Here is a 24,090-nt window from a genome sequence, read left to right on the forward strand (position 1 = left end):
AGGCGTCTGTCTGTTCACATGAGGAGCTCAGAGACCCGGCGGATCCCAGCGAGACGTCAGATGAGCAGGCGCTCCTTAATGTGGCCCAGACCACCTCTGAGAGATCCGATCTCAATGCGTCCTCAATGCGTCCTCATACCCGTACGTAGAGCCGTCCACTTGTGATCCGATCATGTTAGTACCAGGTGTGAACGGGGCCTCTGAAACCCCCCTGAATGAAACATGCAAAGCCCCCCAAAACATCCACCCGTCCATCTTTGTGTCTATGCTGCAGTGAAATCCACTAACACGCTGATTAACCACACAAAGTCTTCAAAAAGCAATGTAAAGCCGCTACTGAGAAAAAAAAAAGTTTTTTTTTTTTTTTAAGTACAAAAGATTTAAAAACAAAAAAAGGAAAAAATATCTAGTTCCAGAAATGCATGTGCTATGTGCATGCCACACCGTGGGTTAACAGTCATCTTCAGGACATAAAAAGAAAAAGCAGATTAATGAATTCAGAGGAATTAAAATAATAATTAAAAAAAACAAAAAGATATATAAATAGATAGATGTTTTTAAAAAGCAACGTTTCCTTTTTTTTCCTTCTATTTTTGAGAACAAAAAAGGTTAAAAAATCTCCAAAAAAAAAAATGTCTAAAGAATAAAAAAACACAAAAGAGACTTTTGGTGAGAGTTTGTTTTTCTTCTGTTTCATGGGGGTTGAGGCACAACACGACCATGTTCAGGACACCACCAATAAAAAAAGAACTGTTTTTAAAAAAGATATAAACGAAGAAAAGAAAGTACAGTTCAGACGACGGTGTATTCTCCCTTCTCCTTTCTGGTGGGGGGGTCGGGAGCAGAGCCAGATCTGATGATGTCCTCATTAAAACTGGCTGTGTAACCTTTGACCTCTCACTCACTCCCTCTTTTGTTTCTCTCTCTCTCTCTCTCTCTTTCTCTCTCTATAACTCTGTCTCTCTCACACTCTTTATCTGTCGCACTCTCAAGCTGTCTCACCACTATTTCTACCAGTGCATTTTGTAATTCCAAACAGAACTCTTCCTAAAGAATAAAATCCAGAGAGAATGCACACCGCTGCTTCGCCTCATTTCTTCTTTCGTCCACATCGTTGCTTGTTGACGGTGAGGATGTGTTGTGTTGTAGGTGTGACTCATGTTGTGGTGATGTCTACATTCAGTGTTACTCACCCAAATGCAATGTGTGAATCTGTGAGGTCTAACAAACGTGTTAAATGCATTCCCTCCTTCCCCATAAAACATTTGCAAAGTCGACTTTTAGAATGTTTAAAAACTTTATTCTCATAATACAACAACTTTTTTCTCTTAACATTACGACTTTTTCTTCTTAATATTAAGATTTTTTTCTCTTAAAATTTAGACTTTATTCTCATATTACAACTTTTTTTCTCATAAACTTCTGACTTTATTCTCATATAACGACTTTATTCTCATAATATAACGACTTTATTCTCATAATATTATGACTTTATTCTCATAATATAACGACTTTATTCTCATAATATAACGACTTTATTCTCATAATATTACGACTTTATTCTCATAATATTACGACTTTATTCTCATAATATTACGACTTTATTCTCATAATATAACGACTTTATTCTCATAATATAACGACTTTATTCTCATAATATTATGACTTTATTCTCATAATATTACGACTTTATTCTCATAATATTACGACTTTATTCTCATAATATTACGACTTTATTCTCATAATATTACGACTTTATTCTCATAATATAACGACTTTATTCTCATAATATTATGACTTTATTCTCATAATATTACGACTTTATTCTCATAATATTACGACTTTATTCTCATAATATTACGACTTTATTCTCATAATATTACGACTTTATTCTCATAATATTACGACTTTATTCTCATAATATAACGACTTTATTCTCATAATATTATGACTTTATTCTCATAATATTACGACTTTTTCCTCATAATATTACGACTTTTTCCTCATAATATTAAGATTTTTTTCTCTTAAACTTCTGACTTTATTCTCATAATATTATGACTTTATTTCTCTCTAACAGTTAAATGTTGATAATATTCATATGAACCTCCTGGTGGACACATGGAGCTGTCAGGTCTGTTTGTCTGAGCCGCTCTGAGGCCGGTGGGGGGGGGGGTGGTCTGTCATATGACGCTGAGTGAGTGACGTCAACGAGGTTATAAGTACCGGTCTCGCGCAGCCAGCCTGCATTGTGTCTGTGCGTAAAGAGCCGGAGAGGAGAACCCACTGAGACCAGGACCCGGACCCAGTGAAACCCCGACTCAGTGAGACCCGGACCCAGTGAGACCCGGACCCAGCAACAGCTGTGACATCATGGAGGTCACTGCAGAAGCCAAGAGGATCATGGTCGTGGCTTTGGGGAAACTGTACAGCTCGCGCACCCAGAGAGGGGGTCTCCGTCTCCACCGGAGTCTCCTCCTGACCCTGGTCATGAAGTCCGCCCGGGACCGGTACCACGAGGCCCAGCACGAAGCCCAGCAGGAGGAGGAGAGGGTCGCAGCAGCAGCAGGATGTGGACTACAGGAGGAGACCGAGGAGCTCCTCCAGGGTGCACCGGAGCTCTGCAAAACACAGGACTCCAGAGGACAGGACTTGGAGCTCTGTAGAGGACAGGACTTGGAGGACAAGGAGAACCTGGTCCCGGCGCAGCAGCCCTCGAGGAAGAGACGAGGTAAAGCGGCCGTGGAGCCGGAGCCGGACTTCCTGCCCTGCAAGAAAGCCAAACTGGACTGTCCTCAGCAGCAGCAGCAGCTCCTTGTAGCCTCGGTCCTGCTGGACTATGTTTTGTGCAGCAGTGAGCTGGGAGGACCGACCCAGACCCCCATCCCTCTGCAGAGAGCCGTGGCAGCCTGTTGACACCGTGCGTAAAACAGAGACCGTGCGTAAAACCTTAAAGGTGATGAACTCTGCGTAAAACCTTAAAGGTGATGAACTCTTGGACACGGCCAGCAGGGACGCTCCTACAGGGTCTGGGAGGAGGGGCCTCTCCAACAGGATGAAGACCCGGGGGGCGTCCTAAAAGTCCCGGAGCATGACTGAACATGTCGGGATGTTGTTACCGGAATCCCGGAAGCAGCTCAGCTGGTGGTGCTTCGCAGTCCTGGTGACTTTGGGCCTAATTATTGGCCTGCGGATGGGCGATAACAGACTTTGTTTATGTAGATACCATAACCATACGTTTTTATTACAACTGAACGATACCGATACTGATCACTTCATAAATGGGGATGTGATTTTTTCAAGTTTAGTGTTAAGTTGTACAGATATACTACTGAGCCAGGCTGTGCTGAGCCAGGCTGTGCTGAGCCAGGCTGTGCTGAGCCAGGCTGTGCTGAGCCAGGCTGTGCTGAGCCAGGCTGTGCTGAGCCAGGCTGTGCTGCAGTACAACAGGACACTCTGAATCACTGAACTGAAAAATGGAAAAATAATCTGGCTACTGGCTCCAAAAAGATCTGAGTCTGTGGAGAAAGTAAATGACACATACCGGCCATTATTGACAAAAGTACTGTTAAATCAAAATGTTTGTGCCACTAAGTGACCTAATATGACCTTCAGGGTGTTTTGTTTTTAAATGTTTGAACTCCTGTTGCTGTGTTTGACACTTTATGATGTCACAAATGGTTCATCTTTTATCTGCAGTATGTCCGGGCTGTTTTTGGCACAAACATTATACAAAACGTTTAGAGGTGATGCAGCCACCCATATGGTTTGTATTTATACATCATCATGGTATCATAGATCCGCCCGTCCCCACTAAGGACTGCTTTCAGAGGTGGAACACCTCGATGAACATTTACCAGCTGAACAAATGTCACATTTAGTGAGTGTGGACCGGCGCTGACTGAAGATGTGTTGATGAGTTCAAGTGTAACACATTCAATGACGACTACCTCAGTATTTATTAAACCTTGTTTTGTACTTAAAGTGAACCTGGAGTTTTGTTTTGTTGTCAAATTATCTGCATGAAAGATGGAAGCATGGCAGTTATGAAGGGTTGGATAATAGATCATATCTGAGTCATGGTATTACAAGAATGTTGTTGTTAGTGTGTTCGTGGGGCTTTCGGTGCAAGAAGACTAGTGTGAAAGTGGGGTGTTTGGGTGAGACAGGAAACAGGCAGCGTTGCCAGATCTGGCGATTGAGAAACGAGCCCAAAACAAGCGACCTCACTTCCACAATATGAGAGAAGGGAGGCGGCCACTTTGGATTGCATGCATTTCATTTTTGCATCCATTTTTAGCTTTTAACTTTACATTTTTCTAGTAAACTAAACTTAAAGAAGTAGAATATTTTATTTCATTTTTGCATTTTGTTTCATTTTTGCAAATCGTCAAACTATGGCGGAGGGATCGGGGTTGTGTTCGGATCCTGTAACAGAACAAACTAGAACGGTATAGAGGAGAGACGGGAGCCCAAATAAGCAACTACACTTCAGAAACAAGCCCCCAAAAACACGCAACCCGCGACTACCGATATTTGCAAACTATAGAAACTATAGAAACGAGCCCAAAAGAAGCAACTCTCCCCCCAAAAGAAGCTCAAAACAAGCGACGACAACCTTTTATTTAATATTTGCATCCATGTGTAGATTTTAACTTTACATTTTTCTTGTCAACTAAACTTAAAGAAGTTAAACATAAAATTAAAATGTTGTATTTTGTTTAATTTTTAAAAATCGGCATCTGCATGATGTGTTCGTATATCAGACGTACAAAAACTGAAAACTGGGGCGGAGGAATAGTCAGCGTTGCCAGATCTCACGAGAGAACAAGGCAACCAGGTCTGCAGAAACGAGCCCAAAACAAGCGACCTCACTACCACAATAAGAGAGAGAGAATCACTTCATATCTAAATATGAATTTATATTGGATTGCATTTTTGCATCCATTTGTAGCTTGTAATTTTGTATTTTTTTCTTGTCAACTAAACTTCAACAAATTGAACATTTAATCTAATATTTGCAGAGACAGTGGATCCAGTGTCGGTGAGCCTCATTGAAGAGAACGCTGCTGCGTTTACTTTGTGTTTTTCAGTGCGAGCATGATCGGCGTGATGTGCTCGTAGATCACACTTACAATTACAGCAAACTGCCTTCGAATCGTCGGAGAGAGACGGGATCCCAAACAAGCAACTACACTTTAGAAACAAACCCCTCAAAAAACTGCAACCCGCGGCCACCAGTATTAGTAATGTATGTGTATTTGTATGACAGACGTTACAACTCTGGTTTAGAGTGTGAACAAGTTTGCTTCCTCCCCCCCACAGCTTCACATCCCCCACACACACTGATTTGCAGGACAAAAGCCGGGACAATTCAGGAGGTTGTGGTCCAAAGAGTGAGGGGGGGGAGGGGGTCGTAAAACCATTGACTGACTGGTCATATACTGGGAACAATCCGGCTCTCTAAGAGGTGTTTCACTGTGGCCTGATACCGGGATCATAATACACAGCTCAGGGTGCAAAAGGTTCAAGATTCACCTGTTTGTGAAGTTGATAAATGTGACAGTGTGTGTGTGTTTCTGTGTGTGTGTGTGTGTGTGTGTGTGTGTGTGTAACAATCAGTAATAAAATGAGAAAGGAAGAATTCACAGAGAAGTGTAGAACTCCTTTAAGTGTAATGTTAAAGCGGAGCTGAAGAGGCAGACATTAGTAATCATAGCGGAGTTCTAGATGGGTTAGATAGGCAGGCTGGAGGTTCTGGGATGCAAACAGACTTTGAGGGATTCACCGGCGGTGTTCGGGGATGGGGGGGGGGGTTAGCCCAGGAAAAGGAAAACAGAGGAAGGAATGTGGGGGGAGGTGCCTGTGATCCCCCGGGAGGCCCCGACTGGGCTGCTTATTCTTCCGGCTGAAACCGGAGCACCCGGTCTGGGTCCGCAGGGGCCGGGAGGAGTGGCCGGAACCGTCTGCAGTCTGGAAACACACCAACACTTTGTTTCTCCTTCTCTTCATGTTTTAGTCTGTTCTGATCACTCACTTTCATTTCTCCTTTTTCTCTTCTGCTTTCTCTCTCACGCTCTGGCTCACTGTGGAGGAATATGCTGACACATCCACGTCCTCTGCATAACTAAGCATACCAAACATGTTGTTTAGTCTAGTGGATAAACCTGCTCAAATACAAGCATCCAGGACTCAGAGGGGGATTTAGATCAGGGCTTCTCAACCTTTTGTAACTCCGGCACACTTCCGATTGTTAAAACATGTCCACCTTCCCAAATAAATGACAAACTGGGTTTTAAATATGTGTGATGCCACCGTCACATAGATATTCAGCTTCCCCTCACCCATCACTGCCTGCCATTATGAACCCAACGTATTCAGGGTCCTATTTCCTCACCACACACTTTTACTGGTTTAAAAATTGCTTGATTTTGTGTCACTGCATCTGTGACATACATGTCTATAAAGGGGAGACTCGTGGGTACACATAGAACCCATTTACATTCACATATCTGGAGGTCAGAGGTCAAGGGACCCCTTTGAAAATGGCCATGACAGTTTTTCCTCACCTTCACTACAAGCTAGCATGACATGGTTGGTACCGATGGATTCAACAGGTTTTATAGTTTACTATGATACCAGTATCAGACCTTTCTTCTGCCTTTCTTTCAGACATTTTCCGGACTTTTTTTTTGACAATTTTTAGACTTTTTCTACATTATTTTTTCTACATTTTTATGACCTTTTTGGAGATTTTTCAGGTTCTTTTTTTTTTTACATTTTTCAGATTTTTTTGGAAATGTTTTAGACAATTTCAGACTTTTTTTCCAGACCCTTTTTCTGTCTTTATTTTTCAGAAAGTTTTTGGATATTTTTTCAGACATAAACCCTCAAACATTCACATATCTGTAATGATCAGTATCGGTCTCTACAATCTCTGCTCGGCGTGACTCGGCATGTCGTGTTTATCAGGCAAGACGAGGACCTGACTGTCCAAATGATGCTCTTCTACATGTAAACTAAATGATTAACATGTTATAAATGAACCACAATGCATCGGTTTGATATGCACAACCTGAAGCAAACGTGTGACAGATATTTTGAGTCTTTCTCACACCCATTCCTCTGGTTGAGGGAGGACAGTCTGCTGTTTCCTCCAGTCTCACCCATCCCCCCTCCACTGTGTGTGTGTGTGTGTGTGTGTGTGTGTGTGCTACTTCCTATTGAAGGTGGGTGGAGGTTATAGCAGACAGATGCCCATATTAAGAACATCCTGCTCCTGTGGCACATGCAGAGGAAAACCCGTGACGTGAGTGGGAGCCCTTGTTTCCTGAAACCATTTAAAGTCACAGCAGCAGTGGTGGTGACGTCAGGGGCCGGCTACTTCCTGAAGCCCATATATGGGCAATGGAATCCATTCCTCCAGGCTGTATCATAACAAGTACTGTCATACTTCATTCAGGGACTACAAACACTGAATATCACATGGATATATGACAGAGTGAAACTACACGTTTTACTCCTGAGCATTGGTGTGAATTAGCAGATGTTAGAACAGGAAGAGAGGGGGGGGGCTCTTTAGCCGCCCTGACCCTCCAGAGGAATGTGTGGTATGCAGGTGATGGTTTGTGATGTGGCTGCAGTTCAACCAAACATCAGTTGCAGCCGATAACAGGCTGACATTTTAAAGTCTACTTCAACCCTCTGAGAGCAACAATAGAGACGTTCTAGTCTCCCTTAGGGGGGTCCAGGGGGTGTTTAGGGGGAGATAGCAGGTCAACAGTAGATGTCACATAGAAGTGGTGTACATCATCTGAAAGCTGGAAACCTGGAGATTAATAATGAGTTAATTCATTATTTAAAATGAATTGTAAAAGTGTATAAGGGCTTAGAACATTATGATAGAAGTATATGATGGTCATCCCTATGCTCTATTATGTCTCATAAGTTGTTGCAGCAGTTTTTGGGTTGATACCATTTGTTACACAGATTTGGTGCTAAATTTAACCATTTTTTACCACTGGAGAGTTGATCAAAATGATCAATAATCCCTCCAAAATACCACATTAAGACACCAAGACCTTGAGGAACACCAGAGAAAAAGCCATGCTGTGATTTGGGATCAAAAACTTTTTGACATTTGGAGATTTCTGCAAGAATTGCATTTTATTGGTGATTGGATGGCGAGCACTTGTGTTGTGTAAACTGCTCAGAAACCCCCTTATTGTCAATGTAGCTAGGAAAGCCATCCATCCTCTGAATGCTCTAGGTCTCTAGTCTGATCCATCCATCCTCTGAATGCTCTAGGTCTCTAGTTTGATCCATCCATCCTCTGAATGCTCTAGGTCTCTAGTCTGATCCATCCATCCTCTGAATGCTCTAGGTCTCTAGTTTGATCCATCCATCCTCTGAATGCTCTAGGTCTCTAGTCTGATCCATCCATCCTCTGAATGCTCTAGGTCTCTAGTCTGATCCATCCATCCTCTGAATGCTCTAGGTCTCTAGTTTGATCCATCCTCTGAATGCTCTAGGTCTCTAGTTTGATCCATCCATCCTCTGAATGCTCTAGGTCTCTAGTTTGATCCATCCATCCTCTGAATGCTCTAGGTCTCTAGTCTGATCCATCCATCCTCTGAATGCTCTAGGTCTCTAGTTTGTGGCTGTAAAGTTTCATGAGGCTGTGATTATCCTAGAGGTCATCACAGGTCATTTTATACAGTGAGGTCAATGAAATGTCTCCTATAGGGACTAACATCATCACACATGAATCCAGTTGGGCTCATTGGATCCACAAGAGTCTCAGCTTTACAGTGATACCCAATTCATGTAATTTAAGACTGTTTAGGGACCCCAGTATGCAGAAATATAGAATAGAAATACACATCTTAAGGTCAGAGGTCAAGGGACCCCTTAGAAAATGGCCAGTTTTTCCCTCGCAAAAATTGAGCCCAACTTTGGAGCGTTAGTTAGCCTCCTTCCTGACATGGTAGCATGACATGGTTGGTACTAATGGATTCTGTAGGTTTTATAGTTCCATCTGATATCTGTATCTTCACTTTAACCCTAACCTGAGCCTACTAGAGCCTCTGAAAGAGAGTGAAGTCAGTCGGGATCGCGGGCGGTCTCGGGGGTTTTAAAGATGCATCTGATCGTATTATAGTGACAATAACATCCAGAAAGGCCGACATATCCTCCTAATCTGCCTCTGAAGGTATAAAACTCAGCTCACGTCATGAATAGAGATGGAGGGAAACTTTGGCCATCACACTGTGTGCAATAACAGATTGAAGAGTTCCCTCTTGTGTCTGTTTAATGGAACTGAAGGGCTCTATGTCAGAATCAGAAATCACTTGTTAACAGCGACACCTGCTGGGCTGGAAAAGAGAAGAGAGAGAAAAAACACTTAACCCTTTTACACTCTGACAGGAGAAGAAGGTGAGGAGGTAATGAGACACACCTGTGAGCTGGAGGAGGAGGAGGAGGAGGAGGAAGAGGTAATCAACTAACTAAAGCAGCAGCATGGAGGAGGACAGAGAGAGGAGTTCAAGGAGTTCAAGGAGTTAAAGGAGGAGATGATTCAAGTTGGATTCAGTTTCTGCAGATCTTTGTACCTTAAAAAGAAAACAGTGACACACACACACACACACACACACACACACACACACACACACACACACACACACACACACACACACGTATACATATATATATATGTATATGTATATATATATGTATATATATATGTATATATGTATATATATAGTAAAGTGAGCAGCAAAGGAGCCGAGAAGCGTCTGGATTCATGAAACTGTCCCTGCTGGAGGAGTGCTGGTCCACTGGGTTCTGGTTCAGCTTGGACCTGATCAAGTGGTTATTATGCAAAGTGTTGACAGTTGCACTGACTCTTTTTCAGACATGTGCCAACACGTGTTGCAATTTGCTTGAATGAATGAGATTCTTTTATCTGTTGTGAACAACAAACTCATTGTTCAGAGGTTTGAGCTCATTGTTTAAAAAAAAAAAAAATTCTCATTCAAGAATTGAGCCAAAGCGAACGAGAAAAACTGTAAATGTGCAAGCTATTAAAAACAAAACAGCTAATCTCACAAATAAAGATTATTAATGCAAAGTTTAAAGCAACAGTAAAAGTCCTTCTCAAAAGCTTCCAGCACAGTTAATGACTGTGGAAACAGAGTGGAGAGCTAAATAAACATCTTTATTGTCCACTTCACAGACATACACAAACACTTAAAAGCTTCCTTTGCCATGCGTTAAGTAACATGAGATTAGGGGGGGAAAAAATAAATAAAATAAAATAAAATAAATAAAATAATTTAAATAATTTAAATAAATAAATAAAATTAATAAAATTAAATAATTAAAATAATTAAAATTAAATAAGTAATAATTTTTAATACAATGACAAATACCAGTAATGGTGGGCCAAATGTTTGGGATGAGAGTGTTCAAATATTAACAGTTAATCTCTTAAATAGACATCATAAAAGAAACAGCAGCTGTCATTGTCATTTGTCATTGCACATAGTACAATGTGTGTGTGTGTGTGTGTGTGTGTATATAAGAGTTAAGTATAAGTTGATGAAATATTGTATAAAAAATGTTGTATAAGAATATTATAAAGAATACATTAAAGGTGGAGTTATATTGATATGTATACACAGAGAGGTTATGTACATAGAGCTATATGCATGTGGGACTAAGTCAGGGGTCAGCAACCTTTACTATCAAAAGAGACATTTTAGGCAAAACAAATTAAAATAAATCTGTCTAGAGTCGCAAAACATTTGATCATTGTGATGAAGGTAACACAGTTTATAGTCTAAGTATATAGTATATAAGTCTAATGCAGTGAGGGCCAAAAAGCAGATGTACTACGGAGTATTAGGGCCACATTGAGGGGAAAAACATCTGAGATTTACAGAATAAAGTCAGAATATTACGAGAATAAAGTCATAACTTAACGAGAAAAAAAAGTTGTAATATTACGAGAATAAAATCATAACTTTACCTACAATGAGAAATAAAAACAAAAATGTTCACAAAAAAAACAGTTATTCATTTCCATTTTTAAAAATCCACAGGGAGCCGATGGAGAGGAGCTGAAGAGCTGCAGGCTGGCGACCCCTGGTCTAAGTGAATATATACAGCTCTGGAAAAAATTAAGAGACCACTTCAAAATGATCAGTTTCTCTGGTTTTACTATTTATTGGTATGTTCCCCAACTCTGAGGAGTGTTGTTTCCAGCAGGACAATGCTCCATGCCACACAGCCAGGTCAGTGAAGGCGTGGATGAAGGACCACCAGATCAGGACCCTGTCATGGCCAGCCCAATCTCCAGACCTCAATCCCATTGAAAACCTCTGGAATGTGATCAAGAGGAAGATGGATGGTCACAAGCCCTCAAACAAAGCCCAGCTGAGGAGTGGCATAAAGTCCCCCAACAGCAATGTGAAAGCCTGGTGGAGAGCATGCCAAGACGCAGGAAAGCTGTGATTGTAAATCAAGGTTATTCCACCAGATATTGATTTCTGAACTCTTCCTAAGTTAAAACATTAGTATTTTCTTGTTTAAAAATGAATATGAACTTGTTTTCTTTGTATTATTCCAGATCTGAAAACACTGCATCTTTTTTGTTATTTTGACCAGTTGTAAATTTCTGCAAATAAATGTTCTAAATGACAATATTTAGATTTGAAATTTGGGAGAAATGTTGTCAGTAGTTTATAGAATGAAACAAAAATTTAAATTTTACTCAAACACATACCAATAAATAGTAAAACCAGAGAAACTGATAATTTTGAAGTGGTCTCTTAATTTTTTCCAGAGCTGGATATCTAAGATGAATATTAGAGAATAGATTTTATATATACAGGTGGAGCCATAAGTTATAGCAACACAGGAGAGGTTTGTACAGATGATGATATTATATAGGATGAACATTAGGCACCATAACAGGTTGAAGTTTGAACTTGAAATCTGAAGTTGACTGTTCAGTCGTCTTCTCCTCTTGATTTCAGTCGTCCTGTCAGCCTTGCACCACTGGGTGATGCACTAACAAAGGACATTAAAACCAGAAAGCTGCTCTGGACTGAGCAAGAGTTGGGTGTCTGGATTAAACCTGCAGGAGGCAGTATATACACAGTATATATACAGTATATATATATATATTTTTTTTTGCACCATTGGGCAAAAAAAATCCCATATTAACCTTTCAGCATATTGTAATCCAAGTGCTCTGAGATACTTCTGCACCTCCTCATGGCTCTGTTTTCAGGCTTTAAAATATCTACGGGAGACTTCAGAGATCATTTCAGAGAGAATTACACAATTAATAACTATTGTCATACCTGGTTTTATCTCTTTAAACAGGAACATTCACTGCTAAATATGATATAAAGAAGATTAAATGTCCCCAAAAACTCCCTAAATTAAACTCTGATGTCCTAGTGATTGGTCCTTTAATCGTCCTCTTTCCTTTAGGGACCCCTTTTCTATCATTGAATAAACTGACGCCCCCCGACTAAGCGACATATTTTATGTATATCTCCTATTATATTCAATGCACAACAATAACTGATGAATTAACCCAAACAGTGAACGCAATAACTGCAGGACGTTTGTGTAAAACGACCGATTTGGATGCATTTCGAGATTATTTCCTGTGAATATCGTATGATTTTTAGGAACTTTTAATACAATTCTCTGTATTATGTATATTTGTTTGTAATTTTTTGACAATCAAACATTTAATAGGCTTCTTTATTATTATTTTTTTTAACAAATTCAGTGTTTTCTTCTCCCTGATGGCCGTTGTTCTATTAGCTGCGTACTTTTCTAATTTTTAAGCTCATATCTTAAATAATGATCCATTAAAAGTTGTCCTACACCCCTTAAAATCCTATTCTAGTCATAAATCAGAAATAAACATTAATTAATCAATTATTTGAAATTAATTTTAAAAGTGTATCAGGGTTTAGAACATGATGATAGAAGTATATGATGTCCATCCTCATGCTCTATTATGTCTCATGAGTTGTTGCAGCAATTTTTGGGTTGATACCATTTGTTACACAGATTTGCTGCTAAATTTAACAATTTTTTTACCACTGGAGAATTAATAAAAATGATCATTAATCCCTCTAAAATACCACATTAAGACACCAAGACCTTGAGGAACACCATAGAAAAAGCCATGCTGTGATTTGGGATCAAAAACTTTTGACATTTTGAAGATTTCTGCAAGAATTGCATTTGTAGGCGAGCACTTCTGTTGTGAAAATCTGCTCAGTCAGATAAGTAGAGGTGGAAGACATCTGAGTTTTGCATTGACTCCTCCTCACAGGGAGGATACGACTAGATCAGGCTTGATAAGGCTGTGAATGAGTCCTGTGATTGACTGGTGACCTGTCTATATACCTCACCTCTCGTCCTCTGTCACCTGGGATTGAATAAGCTAGTAGCTAACGGATGGACGGATGGATGGAATGTGAAAGTTAATTTTACATTCATCTGTCCTCTGTGTTTAAGGCTTCTCTGACATGTTTCAGTTGAATTAGTCTAAAGTGCTTTATATTAAGATCCCATATTTCCTTCAGAGAAGCAGAAATCATGTTTGAGGTCTCCTCACTCCCTGTCAGTTCATCAACATCTTGAATCCTCTCTCAACATCACCTGTACTGCCCTCTCCTGACTTCATTCATATCTCACAGACAGACACCAGTTCATCAGCATTAACTGCATCTTTACCACGGCTACTCAAGGCGTCCCTCAGGGCTTTGTGCTTGGTCCTCTCCTGTTCATCCTCTACACGCTCCCCCTCTGTAATATCATCCGTCATCATGACCCCCACTTCAACTTCTACGCTGATGATGTCCACCTCTACATATATACACTAAATCCATCATCACGGCAACTCTCTCCACCCTGAGAATTGATATAAATGATCAATAATCACTCTAAAATACCACATTAAGACACCAAGACCTTGAGGAACACCATAGAAAAAGCCATGCTGTGATTTGGGATCAAAAACTTTTGACATTTTGAGATTTCTGCCAGAATTGCATTTTTTCGACGATTCGATGGCGAGCACTTCTGATGTGTAAACTGCTTAGAAACCACCTTATTGTCAATATTTTGGGATATTTTTCGGACTTTACTTCTGCCTTTTTGGGAAATTGTTTGGATTGTTCTTCAGCCTTTTTTCTTTTTCTTTGACATTTTTTCTGACATTTTTTGGACTTTTTTCAGCCTTTTTTCTGACATTATTCTGACTTACATCATCCTCTGAATGCTCTAGGTCTCTAGTTTGTGGCTGTAAAGTTTCATGAGGCTGTGATTATCTTAGAGGTCACCACAGGTCATTTTATACAGAGAGGTCAAGTTTAAATAAATAAATAAATAGTCTCACTACGATGAAATGGCTCCTATGGGGACTAATATCATCACACATGAATACAGTTGGGCTCAAGTCACTGCATGTGATTATCATAGAGTGGGCATGTCTGTAAAGGGGAGACTCGTGGGTACCCATAGAACCCATTCTTATTCACATATCTTGAGGTCAGAGGTCAAGGGACCCCTTTTGAAAAGGGCCAGTTTTTCCTCGCTAAAATGAAGGCCAACTTTGGAGCGTTATTTAGCCTCCTGTATCTAGCCTCCCAAGCTATCATAACATGGTTGGTACTGATGGATTCTTGATGTTTTCTAGTTTCATCTGATATCTGTGTCTTCACTGTAGTCCTAAGACTGAACCTGCTAGAGCCTCTGAAAGACAGTGAAGTCGGTCGGGATCGCGGGTCTCCGGGGGTTAATGGAGGTCATGCATGCAAAGAAAATCTTTCTGAATTTGTTGATCTCACATTTGCATCGGAAATAATCTGAAGTTACTCTTGAATTATTGATGTAATACCTGAAACGGGTCTTCACTTTAGATATATAACAAAGCATATGTATCCTTGAGCTAATATGAAGCCATATTTAACAATGCTTCTAGAGAGTTGAGTTGTGTTTGCTCTGTTACAGAGAAGAATATGATGGAACGTGTCAGTGAATACCGGCCTCATGAGGCAGCTGTCTTCTCACGTATGTAAAGTATGAAGGCAGACCCAGTGTGGGGTGACATGTTCATAACGCATGAGAGAAACCGGTCATACATGGCAGCCTCCAGGTGGGAGAACTGAAGAGGAACATTCAACAATGAGCATTTACTCTTTATCTTTATGTTTATGAAAAGTTCTTACTTACAGTAAATTACATTTACATATTTCACAGTGAATGTTTCTGCATACTGGGGTCCCTGAACAGTCTTAGAATTACATCAATTGGGTATCACTGTAAAGCTGAGACTCTTGTGGATCCAATGAGCCCAACTGTATTCATGTGTGATGATGTTAGTCCCCATAGGAGACATTTCATTGACCTCACTGTATAAAATGACCTGTGGTGACCTCTAGGATAATCACAGTCTCATGAAACTTTACAGCCACAAACTAGAGACCTAGAGCATTCAGAGGATGGATGGATCAAACTAGAGACCTAGAGCATTCAGAGGATGGATGGATCCGACTAGAGACCTAGAGCATTCAGAGGATGGATGGATCAGACTAGAGACCTAGAGCATTCAGAGGATGGATGGCTTTCCTAGCTAGATTGACAATAAGGGGGTTTCTGAGCAGTTTACACAACAGAAGTGTTCGCCAGCCAATCGTTGAAAAAATGCAATTCTTGCAAAAATCTCAAAATGTACAAAGTTTTTGATCTCAAATCACAGCTTGTCTTTTTCTATGGTGTTCCTCAAGGTCTTGGTGTCTTAATGTGGTATTTTGGAGGGATTATTGATCACTTTTATCAATTCTCCAGTGGTAAAAAAAAAAGGTTAAATTTAGCACAAAATCTGTGTAACAAATGGTATCAACCAAAAAAATTGCTGCAACAACTTATGAGACATAATAGAGTATGGGGATGACCATCATATACTTCTATTATCATGTTCTAAACTCTTATAGAATAACTTGACACAGTGCTGAGCTGCATCTCAAATTAATCTCCAGGTTCCCAGCTTTCAGATGATGTGCACCACTTCTATGTGACATCTACTGTTGACCTGCTATCTCCCCTAAAGACTCCCTGGACCCCCCTAAAGGAGACTAAAAAGGGGCTATTGTGGGTTAATGATATTTTAAATGCATTCATTTTTTATAGGTAAAAAAAGGGAATGCGTGTTCAAGGCAATTTCTTAATCAAATTCTAGTTAAATTAAATTAAAAATCGACTTCATTCCAGTGTCATATATGCAAAGTGTATTAAAAACAACCCAACAAGCAGCTAAACAGTAAAAAAAAAAAAAAGGAGTCAAAGAGAAATTGTTACAAATCTTTTATTAAGATATTCATTATTTAATCCATTTTTGACATTTTTCTCTATGATTTGTATTTATTTATTTTACAGTTGTTAATGTGCAATTACCTTTTGATAATGTTGGGTCACAGTTACAGGGCTTTCACAAAGTTATTGGCACTTGGAACACAGAAAGAAATAGGATGAGCAGTACAGGAAGTCCACTGGCGCTACGTGGTGGGGGGGGGCGGGGTTACAGAGGGCGAGGAGCAGGGGCGAAGACGTGGGCAGACCAGTTTACTGCAACGGGGTTTGTGAAGAAAGCGCCGTTTCTGGGTAAATATATACCTCATGCTGCGAGTGCACAACAAACAATCTGACCTCTATGTGTGCGTCTATATATAATATACAGTATTTATCTATACATGTGTATAATTATATTTATATATGTACTGTTTAGTGACAAAGAGGTTCCCCCGTGCCGTGCCACACCTCATCCGTTCAAGTGTGTAGGTCGACATGTTTTCGTGAAGTGTAAACAAATATCAGTTAGCTTACTGAGAAAAGAAGAAGCATGAAATCTTTCTGTTCTCAAATGCACATGAAGTAAAACACAAAGGCTGTAGTATACTAGTAGAACAATCGCATCCTATACTAGTACTGATTGGGCCAAAATGTCTCTGAAGAAGGCCTCACGACCTCCAGGTTGGGAACCAGTGATCTGTAGGAATCTGGTGCTTTTATTTTGAAAACCTTGAGTTTGTTTTCTTTAAAGTCTGAAAAGGTTTTTTTGTATAACATCGTGTGATATCTCGGCAAACTATTAACTTCAGTAGTGTCATATAAAAAAAACTATTGGGGGGGGGGGACATGAAGATGTTCTTTGAGCTGAACTGTAAACCCGGCCCAGTTAAAAGCCACTACGCAAATTAAAATGTACAGATTCATAATCTGGATTTAACCACCTTTAAACCGCTGCTTTGCCTCTCTCTGAAACACACGAATAGACTTGTGGAAGTGAAACACGATACCAGCTGCGTGAAGGACAGGAAGCACAACAAGAGATACTGCAGAGGTACGCTGTCGGGGGGGTAGGGGGTTGGGGGGGGTGCTCACGTGGCATCAAATGCAGAGCTTACTGAGGTTTTGTTGGCATTACCCTTTACAGAATACTTACAAGGTACTGCATCTTTGTTCTGTCCATACTAGATCACTTCAGTAAACTCATCCTTAGAATCTGAATCAATAATAATAATAATGCTTCCGCTTCTTTTTCCAATACGTTGACTCAACTGCAGGAAGCATCAATTCCTTCCCCGCTTTTTACCTTTTTACCCTTTTACCCTGTACCTGTCCCCTCCAGAAGAAGAGCATTTCAGGTTAAGAACACATTCCTAAAGCTGGGCAGACGCTGTACCATTTTAGAGTGGAACGACTCATTTAGAGTCGTACCGAATTCCAGCTTGGTCGGGCGTCGTTTGCCGTGCAGTGTACAGGGGGGGAACGAGGACCGATTAAAGCTGGGCATTCACTGTAAGATTTTAGAGATGTTTGTTGTGTACTTCCAGCTCCTACTGTACGAGTAGATCGTTTGCGATGTGAAGCCAAAGCTCACGACTTATGTGCATCGTCAGCCACGACCTGAGTGCTCACACTCTACGTGTAAAATAGAAAAAACACCGCGGCTCGTCGGCTGCTGCGGACCGTTCTGGCTGTTGACCGTTGTCAATAAAGATTTGTTTGAAAGCTCCGAGAGAGGTAAAGTTAGTTTGCTAGTAGAGGTCTGTACGGGTCACAATGCTAACAAGGCAGAAACGTGCTGCCTTCATCATCTGTGCAATCCTGTCTGCTGAATTATCTAAAGAAAGCATAAGGCAGCAGCGTGACGTTAGATGGCGTCGCAGGTGGAGACGTGTATGGCAGAGACAATTGGAGGTAAGCTAGCTACGTTTTACTAGCTCTATCTGTTGTAACCTACATTGATATCTTGATAGCTTCACTCTGATTACTGTAAATTGAGGAGAGAAAAAAGGCGCTGATGTTGGGGAATCAGCTGCTCTGCTTCAACTGTGTGAGAGAGTCTGTAGACGGACGACCAAAATTTGTAACATGTCAGAAATTCATCCGACTGTCCGACAGCCGGCTGGTCGGGAGGAGTTAATCGGTCCTCGGTCCCCCCCGTACGCTGCACGGCAAACGACGCCCGACGAAGCTGAAATTCTGTTCGACTCTAAAATGAGTCGTAAGGCTTAAAAATACGGGTCAGAAACGGGCTGAAATCGTACAGTGTGCCCGGCTTAACTCCTCCCGACCGGCCGTCGGCTGAAATGTTGGTCTTCCGTCCGCAGGCTCTCGCACAGTTGAAGCAGAACCACGAACGATTCCCCAACGTCAGCACCTTCTCTCTCCTCTTTACAGTAATCAGAGCGTAGCTATAAAGATATCAGTGTAGGTTACAATAGATATAGCTAGTAAAACGTAGCTAGCTTATTACCTCCAATTCCCTCTGCAAAATGAACAAGACATACTGTCCACGTCTTCCTCGCCACAGCGAGTCCATATAACGTCACGCCGCTGTCTCTCCTTTTTTTTAGACGTTTCAGCAGACAGGATGGCACAGATGATGAAGGCAGCACGTTTCTGCCTTGTCAGCATTGTGACCCGTACAGACCTCTACTAGCAAACAAGCTTTACCTGCCTCGGAGCTTTCAAACCAAACTTTGGAGCCGACGGGCCGTGCTTGTTTTAATTTGACACGTACAGTGTGAGCACATACGAGTCGTGAGCTTTGGCTTTACATGGATCTACTCGTACAGTAGGAGTAGGAGTTACACAACAACATCTCTAAAGCTGTACAGTGAATGCCCAGCTTTAGTCACACCCGGACCAATTTCACTTCTATCCATCTACAACAGGAATAATCCACCGCTCTGACCTCTTACAGGTCATTCAAAAAGCTTCTAGCAACCACAAACTTTCACGTAAAAAAAACAAAACAAAGTCAGTTGTTGACATTTTCATAATCATCATCCAGCAACACAAAGGAAGAACACTTGGGATTTAACTCAACAGTCATCATCTTGATTATTTACAGTAGGAATTTGTGTGCCACTTCTAAACAAGAAACTCAGGCAGACATGGAACAAAAAAAAGAAAAGAAAAGAAAAGAAGACAAGTTTCCACCTAAAAAAAGGGAGTTCAACTGCTACACAACATTTCTCCAAAAAAAAAAAAAAGGTGCATGAACCCGCTGGTTCTTCTCATTAAGGTGCAGAAACCTCCACTCTCATGGAAGGTGCAAAAATCATCTCAAACTCTAAAAGAAAGCTGTCAGCCGTTTTGAATTTCCGTGTTAAAGAGGTGGTGCGTTTAGATACATGAATAAACTACGTACGACGGAGACACAGCCGCACCATACAGGCTCTCCTTCTTCACCACACACACACGGATAGTACCATAAAACCCTTTTGCGTCGAGCAATATTGCCTCCTCGTGACGTCAGCGCACCCCCCAGGCGTCTGCTAATCCATTTAAATGAAAAGGCCAAAATTACATTTTCACATTTGTCAGTTTTTTCTTTTCAATAATTTCAGTAAAAAAGAAGAAAGTTTGTCAGATCAAAATTATATTTCTACAAATTCTCCAAAATTTGTGGGCCGACGTTTTATCGAAGGAGGCAAACGTTGCCGGTTCGCAACCTGACAAGAAACGGTAATCACAGACAAACAGTCAAGCCAGCTGAATCAGTCTTATTATTCCTTTTTAAGCTCGTGAACAGAAGATGAAATGCTTCAAATTTAGCAGTTCAACTGCTCATTCCATCACTCCACTGTCAAATAAAGATAAAAATAAATGGGTCTTGTGATAAGACTGCTTTATTATACTCCTCTTTTTATGCAAAAATAGCACTTTTCCTTTATTTGACAAGACCTCTTTCAATAAAACATGAAGATCGAGATTTTAAAACAATCCCTCTCTCGCTCTCTCTTCGCTCACGCCGTTTCACAGGCGTGGGCGCTCGTATAAATATAGTTTGTCTTCTAAAAATATGACCATCTTTGATTTACCTGTTGCCCTTTTTAAATTTTCTTTACAATCATCTCAGTAAAAAGCTTTCACCCTTTTCTTCTCTCTGGATCACGTTTATAGACGGAGAAACATGCTAACGTTTTAGAAAACAGAGAAAGATGAGATAGATTTCTATAAGACACTGCACAGTGAAACACTCAGGTGAGATTCTCTCTCCAGAAGAGAAGAGAAGGTGATGTGGTGAAGAATAACTGGCAGGGTGATGAGAGGAAGATGCAAGAGAGGTTGGAAGAGCAGGTAGTGTTAATGTTTATTATCTAGTTTCAATTTAGTTCCCTATTTGCTCGGCTGGAATACGAGTTGTCAGGGTTGCATAGAGAAAAATGCCGCTGACACCTACATTCAATATACTCGCCACCAGGGTCTGAAATTAGCAACCGCCACTCGGTGAAATCATCAGGACATCCACCACTAGGAAAACGCTAGTGATGGGAATAGAGAACCGTAGTTGTCTCATGCTTTCCAACAGTTACGCTGTACAATGATGCGTACGCACACTGTATCATGTTTGTTTGCGTGGCGCTACTACTACTAAACATGAGGGGGTTCACCCTGTTTTTCCCTGATAAAGCGACACTGTGAACAACAAATCCTTGTTGTAATCGTCAGGAGGAGAGTTAGTAACGTTAGCTGTTAGCAGCCGTTAGCAGCACAGTCCTGACTGGCTAAATAGCGGAGCTACCAACGTTAATGGAGGTGCCATCGAGTTATTATTATGAGGCGTTCAAGCTCTGCTCAGTAAAAATTACAATTGGGTGAAGGTAAATTATAACGTTATCATGATGATCTCGTAAAATTACGATTTTTGGTGAGAAACTTGAATAAATCCAGTTGTTTGAAGATGTTTTCACATCAACATAAAAAAAGATATTAGAGAGAATTATGACCTGTTCAACTTCATAACTTGCAAAGATTTTTTTTAATCAAAGCAAATATTTAAATAATCATAATCATTTGAATTGTGTTTTTTTTAGGCTAATAACCACTATAGATGACAATAACATAGTACTGTGTACAGTACCCTCCCTCCCTTCGAAAAATAGGGCTCCCCCAGAAGCTACGGTGTAACTCGAACACTGTAATTTACCATGTATATAATGTTTTGGTAACACTTACAGGTCCACAAATCTCATGGTAACTAGGTGATAATTAGCAAGTAACCTATTTGAAATGTCTTTGGAATTACTGCCAAATGACCCCAATATTTACCTCAAAAAGTATTAAAAATTACTTTATTATAAACATTATTTATTAACTAAATGCTAAAATATCATCTAATGGTTAAAATGCTCTTCATCGGAGGTGGAAAACTAATAGAAGACACTTCTGATCACCATTGGGTGACTTATTGTCTACACAAATGTAACCTGGAAGCTAATGTCATGATTCAGGGAGATTTTTAAGACATGTATTATCATCTATTTATCAGCAAACATGGAAATAAAGCAATTAACTTTGTATTCTTTTCCTGGAAATGTATTAATTAAATTACCAGCTATTGTGAAATAGCAGAATATAATTATTAAATAATGTTTATAATAAAGTAATTTTTGATAAATTGAGGTAAATATTGGGGTAATTTGGCAGTAATATATATATAAAGATATTTCAAATAGGTTACTTGCTAATTATCACCTCGTTACCATGAAGTGTTACCAATGTGTTTTAATGTGAAATATATCGAACATTGAATGACATCAGATCTAAAATATTATTCCTTCATTTAGCGTAGAGATTTCAAAATTGGCAGATAAAAAACAATTTAAAAAAACGCCACAGTGGCAGGAAATGAAAAGCGTTAATTTCAGACCCTGCTCGCCGCCTTCCAGCCGTCTCTTCCTCCTCAGGCTGCACTAGCAGCTCCCTTCCTCCATCACCTGCACTTCAGGGAATGTATTTAATATGCAACAGTGGATGCGCTCACACACCTTAAAGAGACGAGGGGAGGCCGAGGGCGGTTAGGAGAAAACCCTCTCACTCTCTCCCGTTCCTCAACTTGTACAGTCATAAAGCGGAAATTAAAAGTTTTCATGTCCCGGTTACATCAGGGCGACGACGACGGTTGACCCGAGCAGTGTGAGAGATCAGCGTGGGCCGAAGAGTGAGGAGGCAAGCACAACGAGGGGTGGCGTGGGGGGGGGGAATACTGGTGTCACCAACATTTCAACCTTTCCCCGAACACACAATGTTCAAAATAACGGTCCTCCGTCCCCGCCCACGCCCGGTAGCGATTCACCTGAGGAGCCGCCCGACTCCATGCCGGCGCCGCCCGCCGCCTCCAAAGAGGCTGGGTCGAAGGCCGGGTCCGCCCCCCCCAGGGCGTCGTCCTCCATCTTGACGCCGTCGGGGAGGAAAGCGGTGTAGGCGTCGCTCTCGGCCATCAGGAGCTTCAGCTTGGGGATCCAGCTCTTGCGGACCACGCGTCGGGCGTTGGTGCACATGTCGGCCGCGATGGCGTTCATCTCGCTCTCTTTGAAGCTGGTGGCGAAGTTCTGGCAATAAACTGAAAAAAATAAACACAGTTAGGCTGATTTCACCTTTCACCTTTCTCATGATGTGAACTCCAACACTAGATAAGAAGTAGTGAAGCATGAAGCGGACAGGAAGCTCAACAACACAAACAGTCGTCAGGGGGAACGTTTTTATGCTGTCGATATATCGCAATACATCGGAATATTTGACGATGAGAAGTGTCGACAGCCAGGTACTTAGAGTACGCTGCATTTTACCTCTTTACTTCTCAGTGTGAACTCACTTATGCTCTCAAAATATCAAGTGTTTAAGTACGGAAGTACACAAATGGAAACGCAGAGCCGCTGTTTGGTCTGTCCGTTCTGGGCTACTGTAGAAACCTGGCGGACTCCGTGAAGAGGACCCCCCTCTCTCTATGTAGATATGAACAGCTCATTCTAAGGTAACGAAAACACAGCGACTCTTATTATCAGGTGATTATACTATTTCTGCTAAAAGATCCTCTGAAATGTTACACACTGGTCCTTTAAACCAGCGTTCAGCCAACCTTTACTATCAAAAGAGCCATTTTAGGCAAAAACAAACATCTGTTTGGAGCCGCAAAACATTTGATCATTGTGATGAAGGAAACACAGTTTATAGTCTAAGTATATAGAATATACACTCACCGGCCACTTTATTAGGCACACCTGTTCAATTGCTTGTTAACACAAATAGCTAATCAGCCAATCACATGGCAGTAACTCAATGTATTACATCATCTAGACGTGGTGAAGACGACTTGCTGAAGTTCAAACCGAGCATCAGAATGGGGAAGAAAGGGGATTTAAGTGACTTTGAACGTGGCATGGTTGTTGGTGCCAGACGGGCTGGTCTGAGTATTAAACTGCTGTTCTACTGGGATTTTCACGCACAACCATCTCTAGGGTTTACAGAGAATGGTCCCAACAAGAGAACATATCCAGTGAGCGGCAGTTGTGTGGTCGGAAATGCCTTGTTGATGTCAGAGGTCAGAGGAGAATGGGCAGAGTGGTTGGAGATGATAGAAAGGCAACAGTAACTCAAATAACCACTCGTTACAACCAAGGTATGCAGAATAGCATCTCTGAACGCACAACACGTCCAACCTTGAAGCAGATGAAGATCACCCGGTACTAGCAAGGTGTACCT

General features: G+C 40.9%; 2 protein-coding genes across 4 annotated transcripts in view; one reads left to right on the forward strand and one right to left on the reverse strand.

Moving 5' to 3' along the window:
• The first annotated feature begins 2,245 nt into the window (after window positions 1-2,245).
• On the forward strand, window positions 2,246-3,979 carry ier2a (immediate early response 2a). The gene is made up of 2 exons (XM_074656994.1): window positions 2,246-3,340; window positions 3,401-3,979. The coding sequence occupies exon 1, from the start codon at window positions 2,374-2,376 to the stop codon at window positions 2,914-2,916; it is 543 nt and encodes a 180-aa protein (XP_074513095.1). The 5' UTR covers window positions 2,246-2,373; the 3' UTR covers window positions 2,917-3,340; window positions 3,401-3,979.
• A 12,402-nt stretch (window positions 3,980-16,381) lies between these two features.
• nacc1a (nucleus accumbens associated 1, BEN and BTB (POZ) domain containing a) overlaps window positions 16,382-24,090 on the reverse strand; it is a 28,877-nt gene continuing 21,168 nt past the window's right edge. For all 3 annotated transcript variants that reach the window (XM_074657011.1, XM_074657013.1, XM_074657012.1), the window contains exon 8: window positions 16,382-22,951. In XM_074657011.1, the coding sequence (XP_074513112.1) occupies window positions 22,638-22,951 (314 nt within the window). In that variant the 3' untranslated portion in view covers window positions 16,382-22,637. The remainder of the gene's footprint in view (window positions 22,952-24,090) is intronic.

Source organism: Sebastes fasciatus, chromosome 13 (assembly GCF_043250625.1).
Source record: "Sebastes fasciatus isolate fSebFas1 chromosome 13, fSebFas1.pri, whole genome shotgun sequence".
Classification (NCBI taxonomy): domain Eukaryota; kingdom Metazoa; phylum Chordata; class Actinopteri; order Perciformes; family Sebastidae; genus Sebastes; species Sebastes fasciatus.

What these genes read in the sequence shown, in the direction of transcription:
- ier2a (XM_074656994.1), top strand. Translation starts at nt 2,374, where the DNA reads ATGGAGGTCACTGCAGAAGCCAAGAGGATCATGGTCGTGGCTTTGGGG.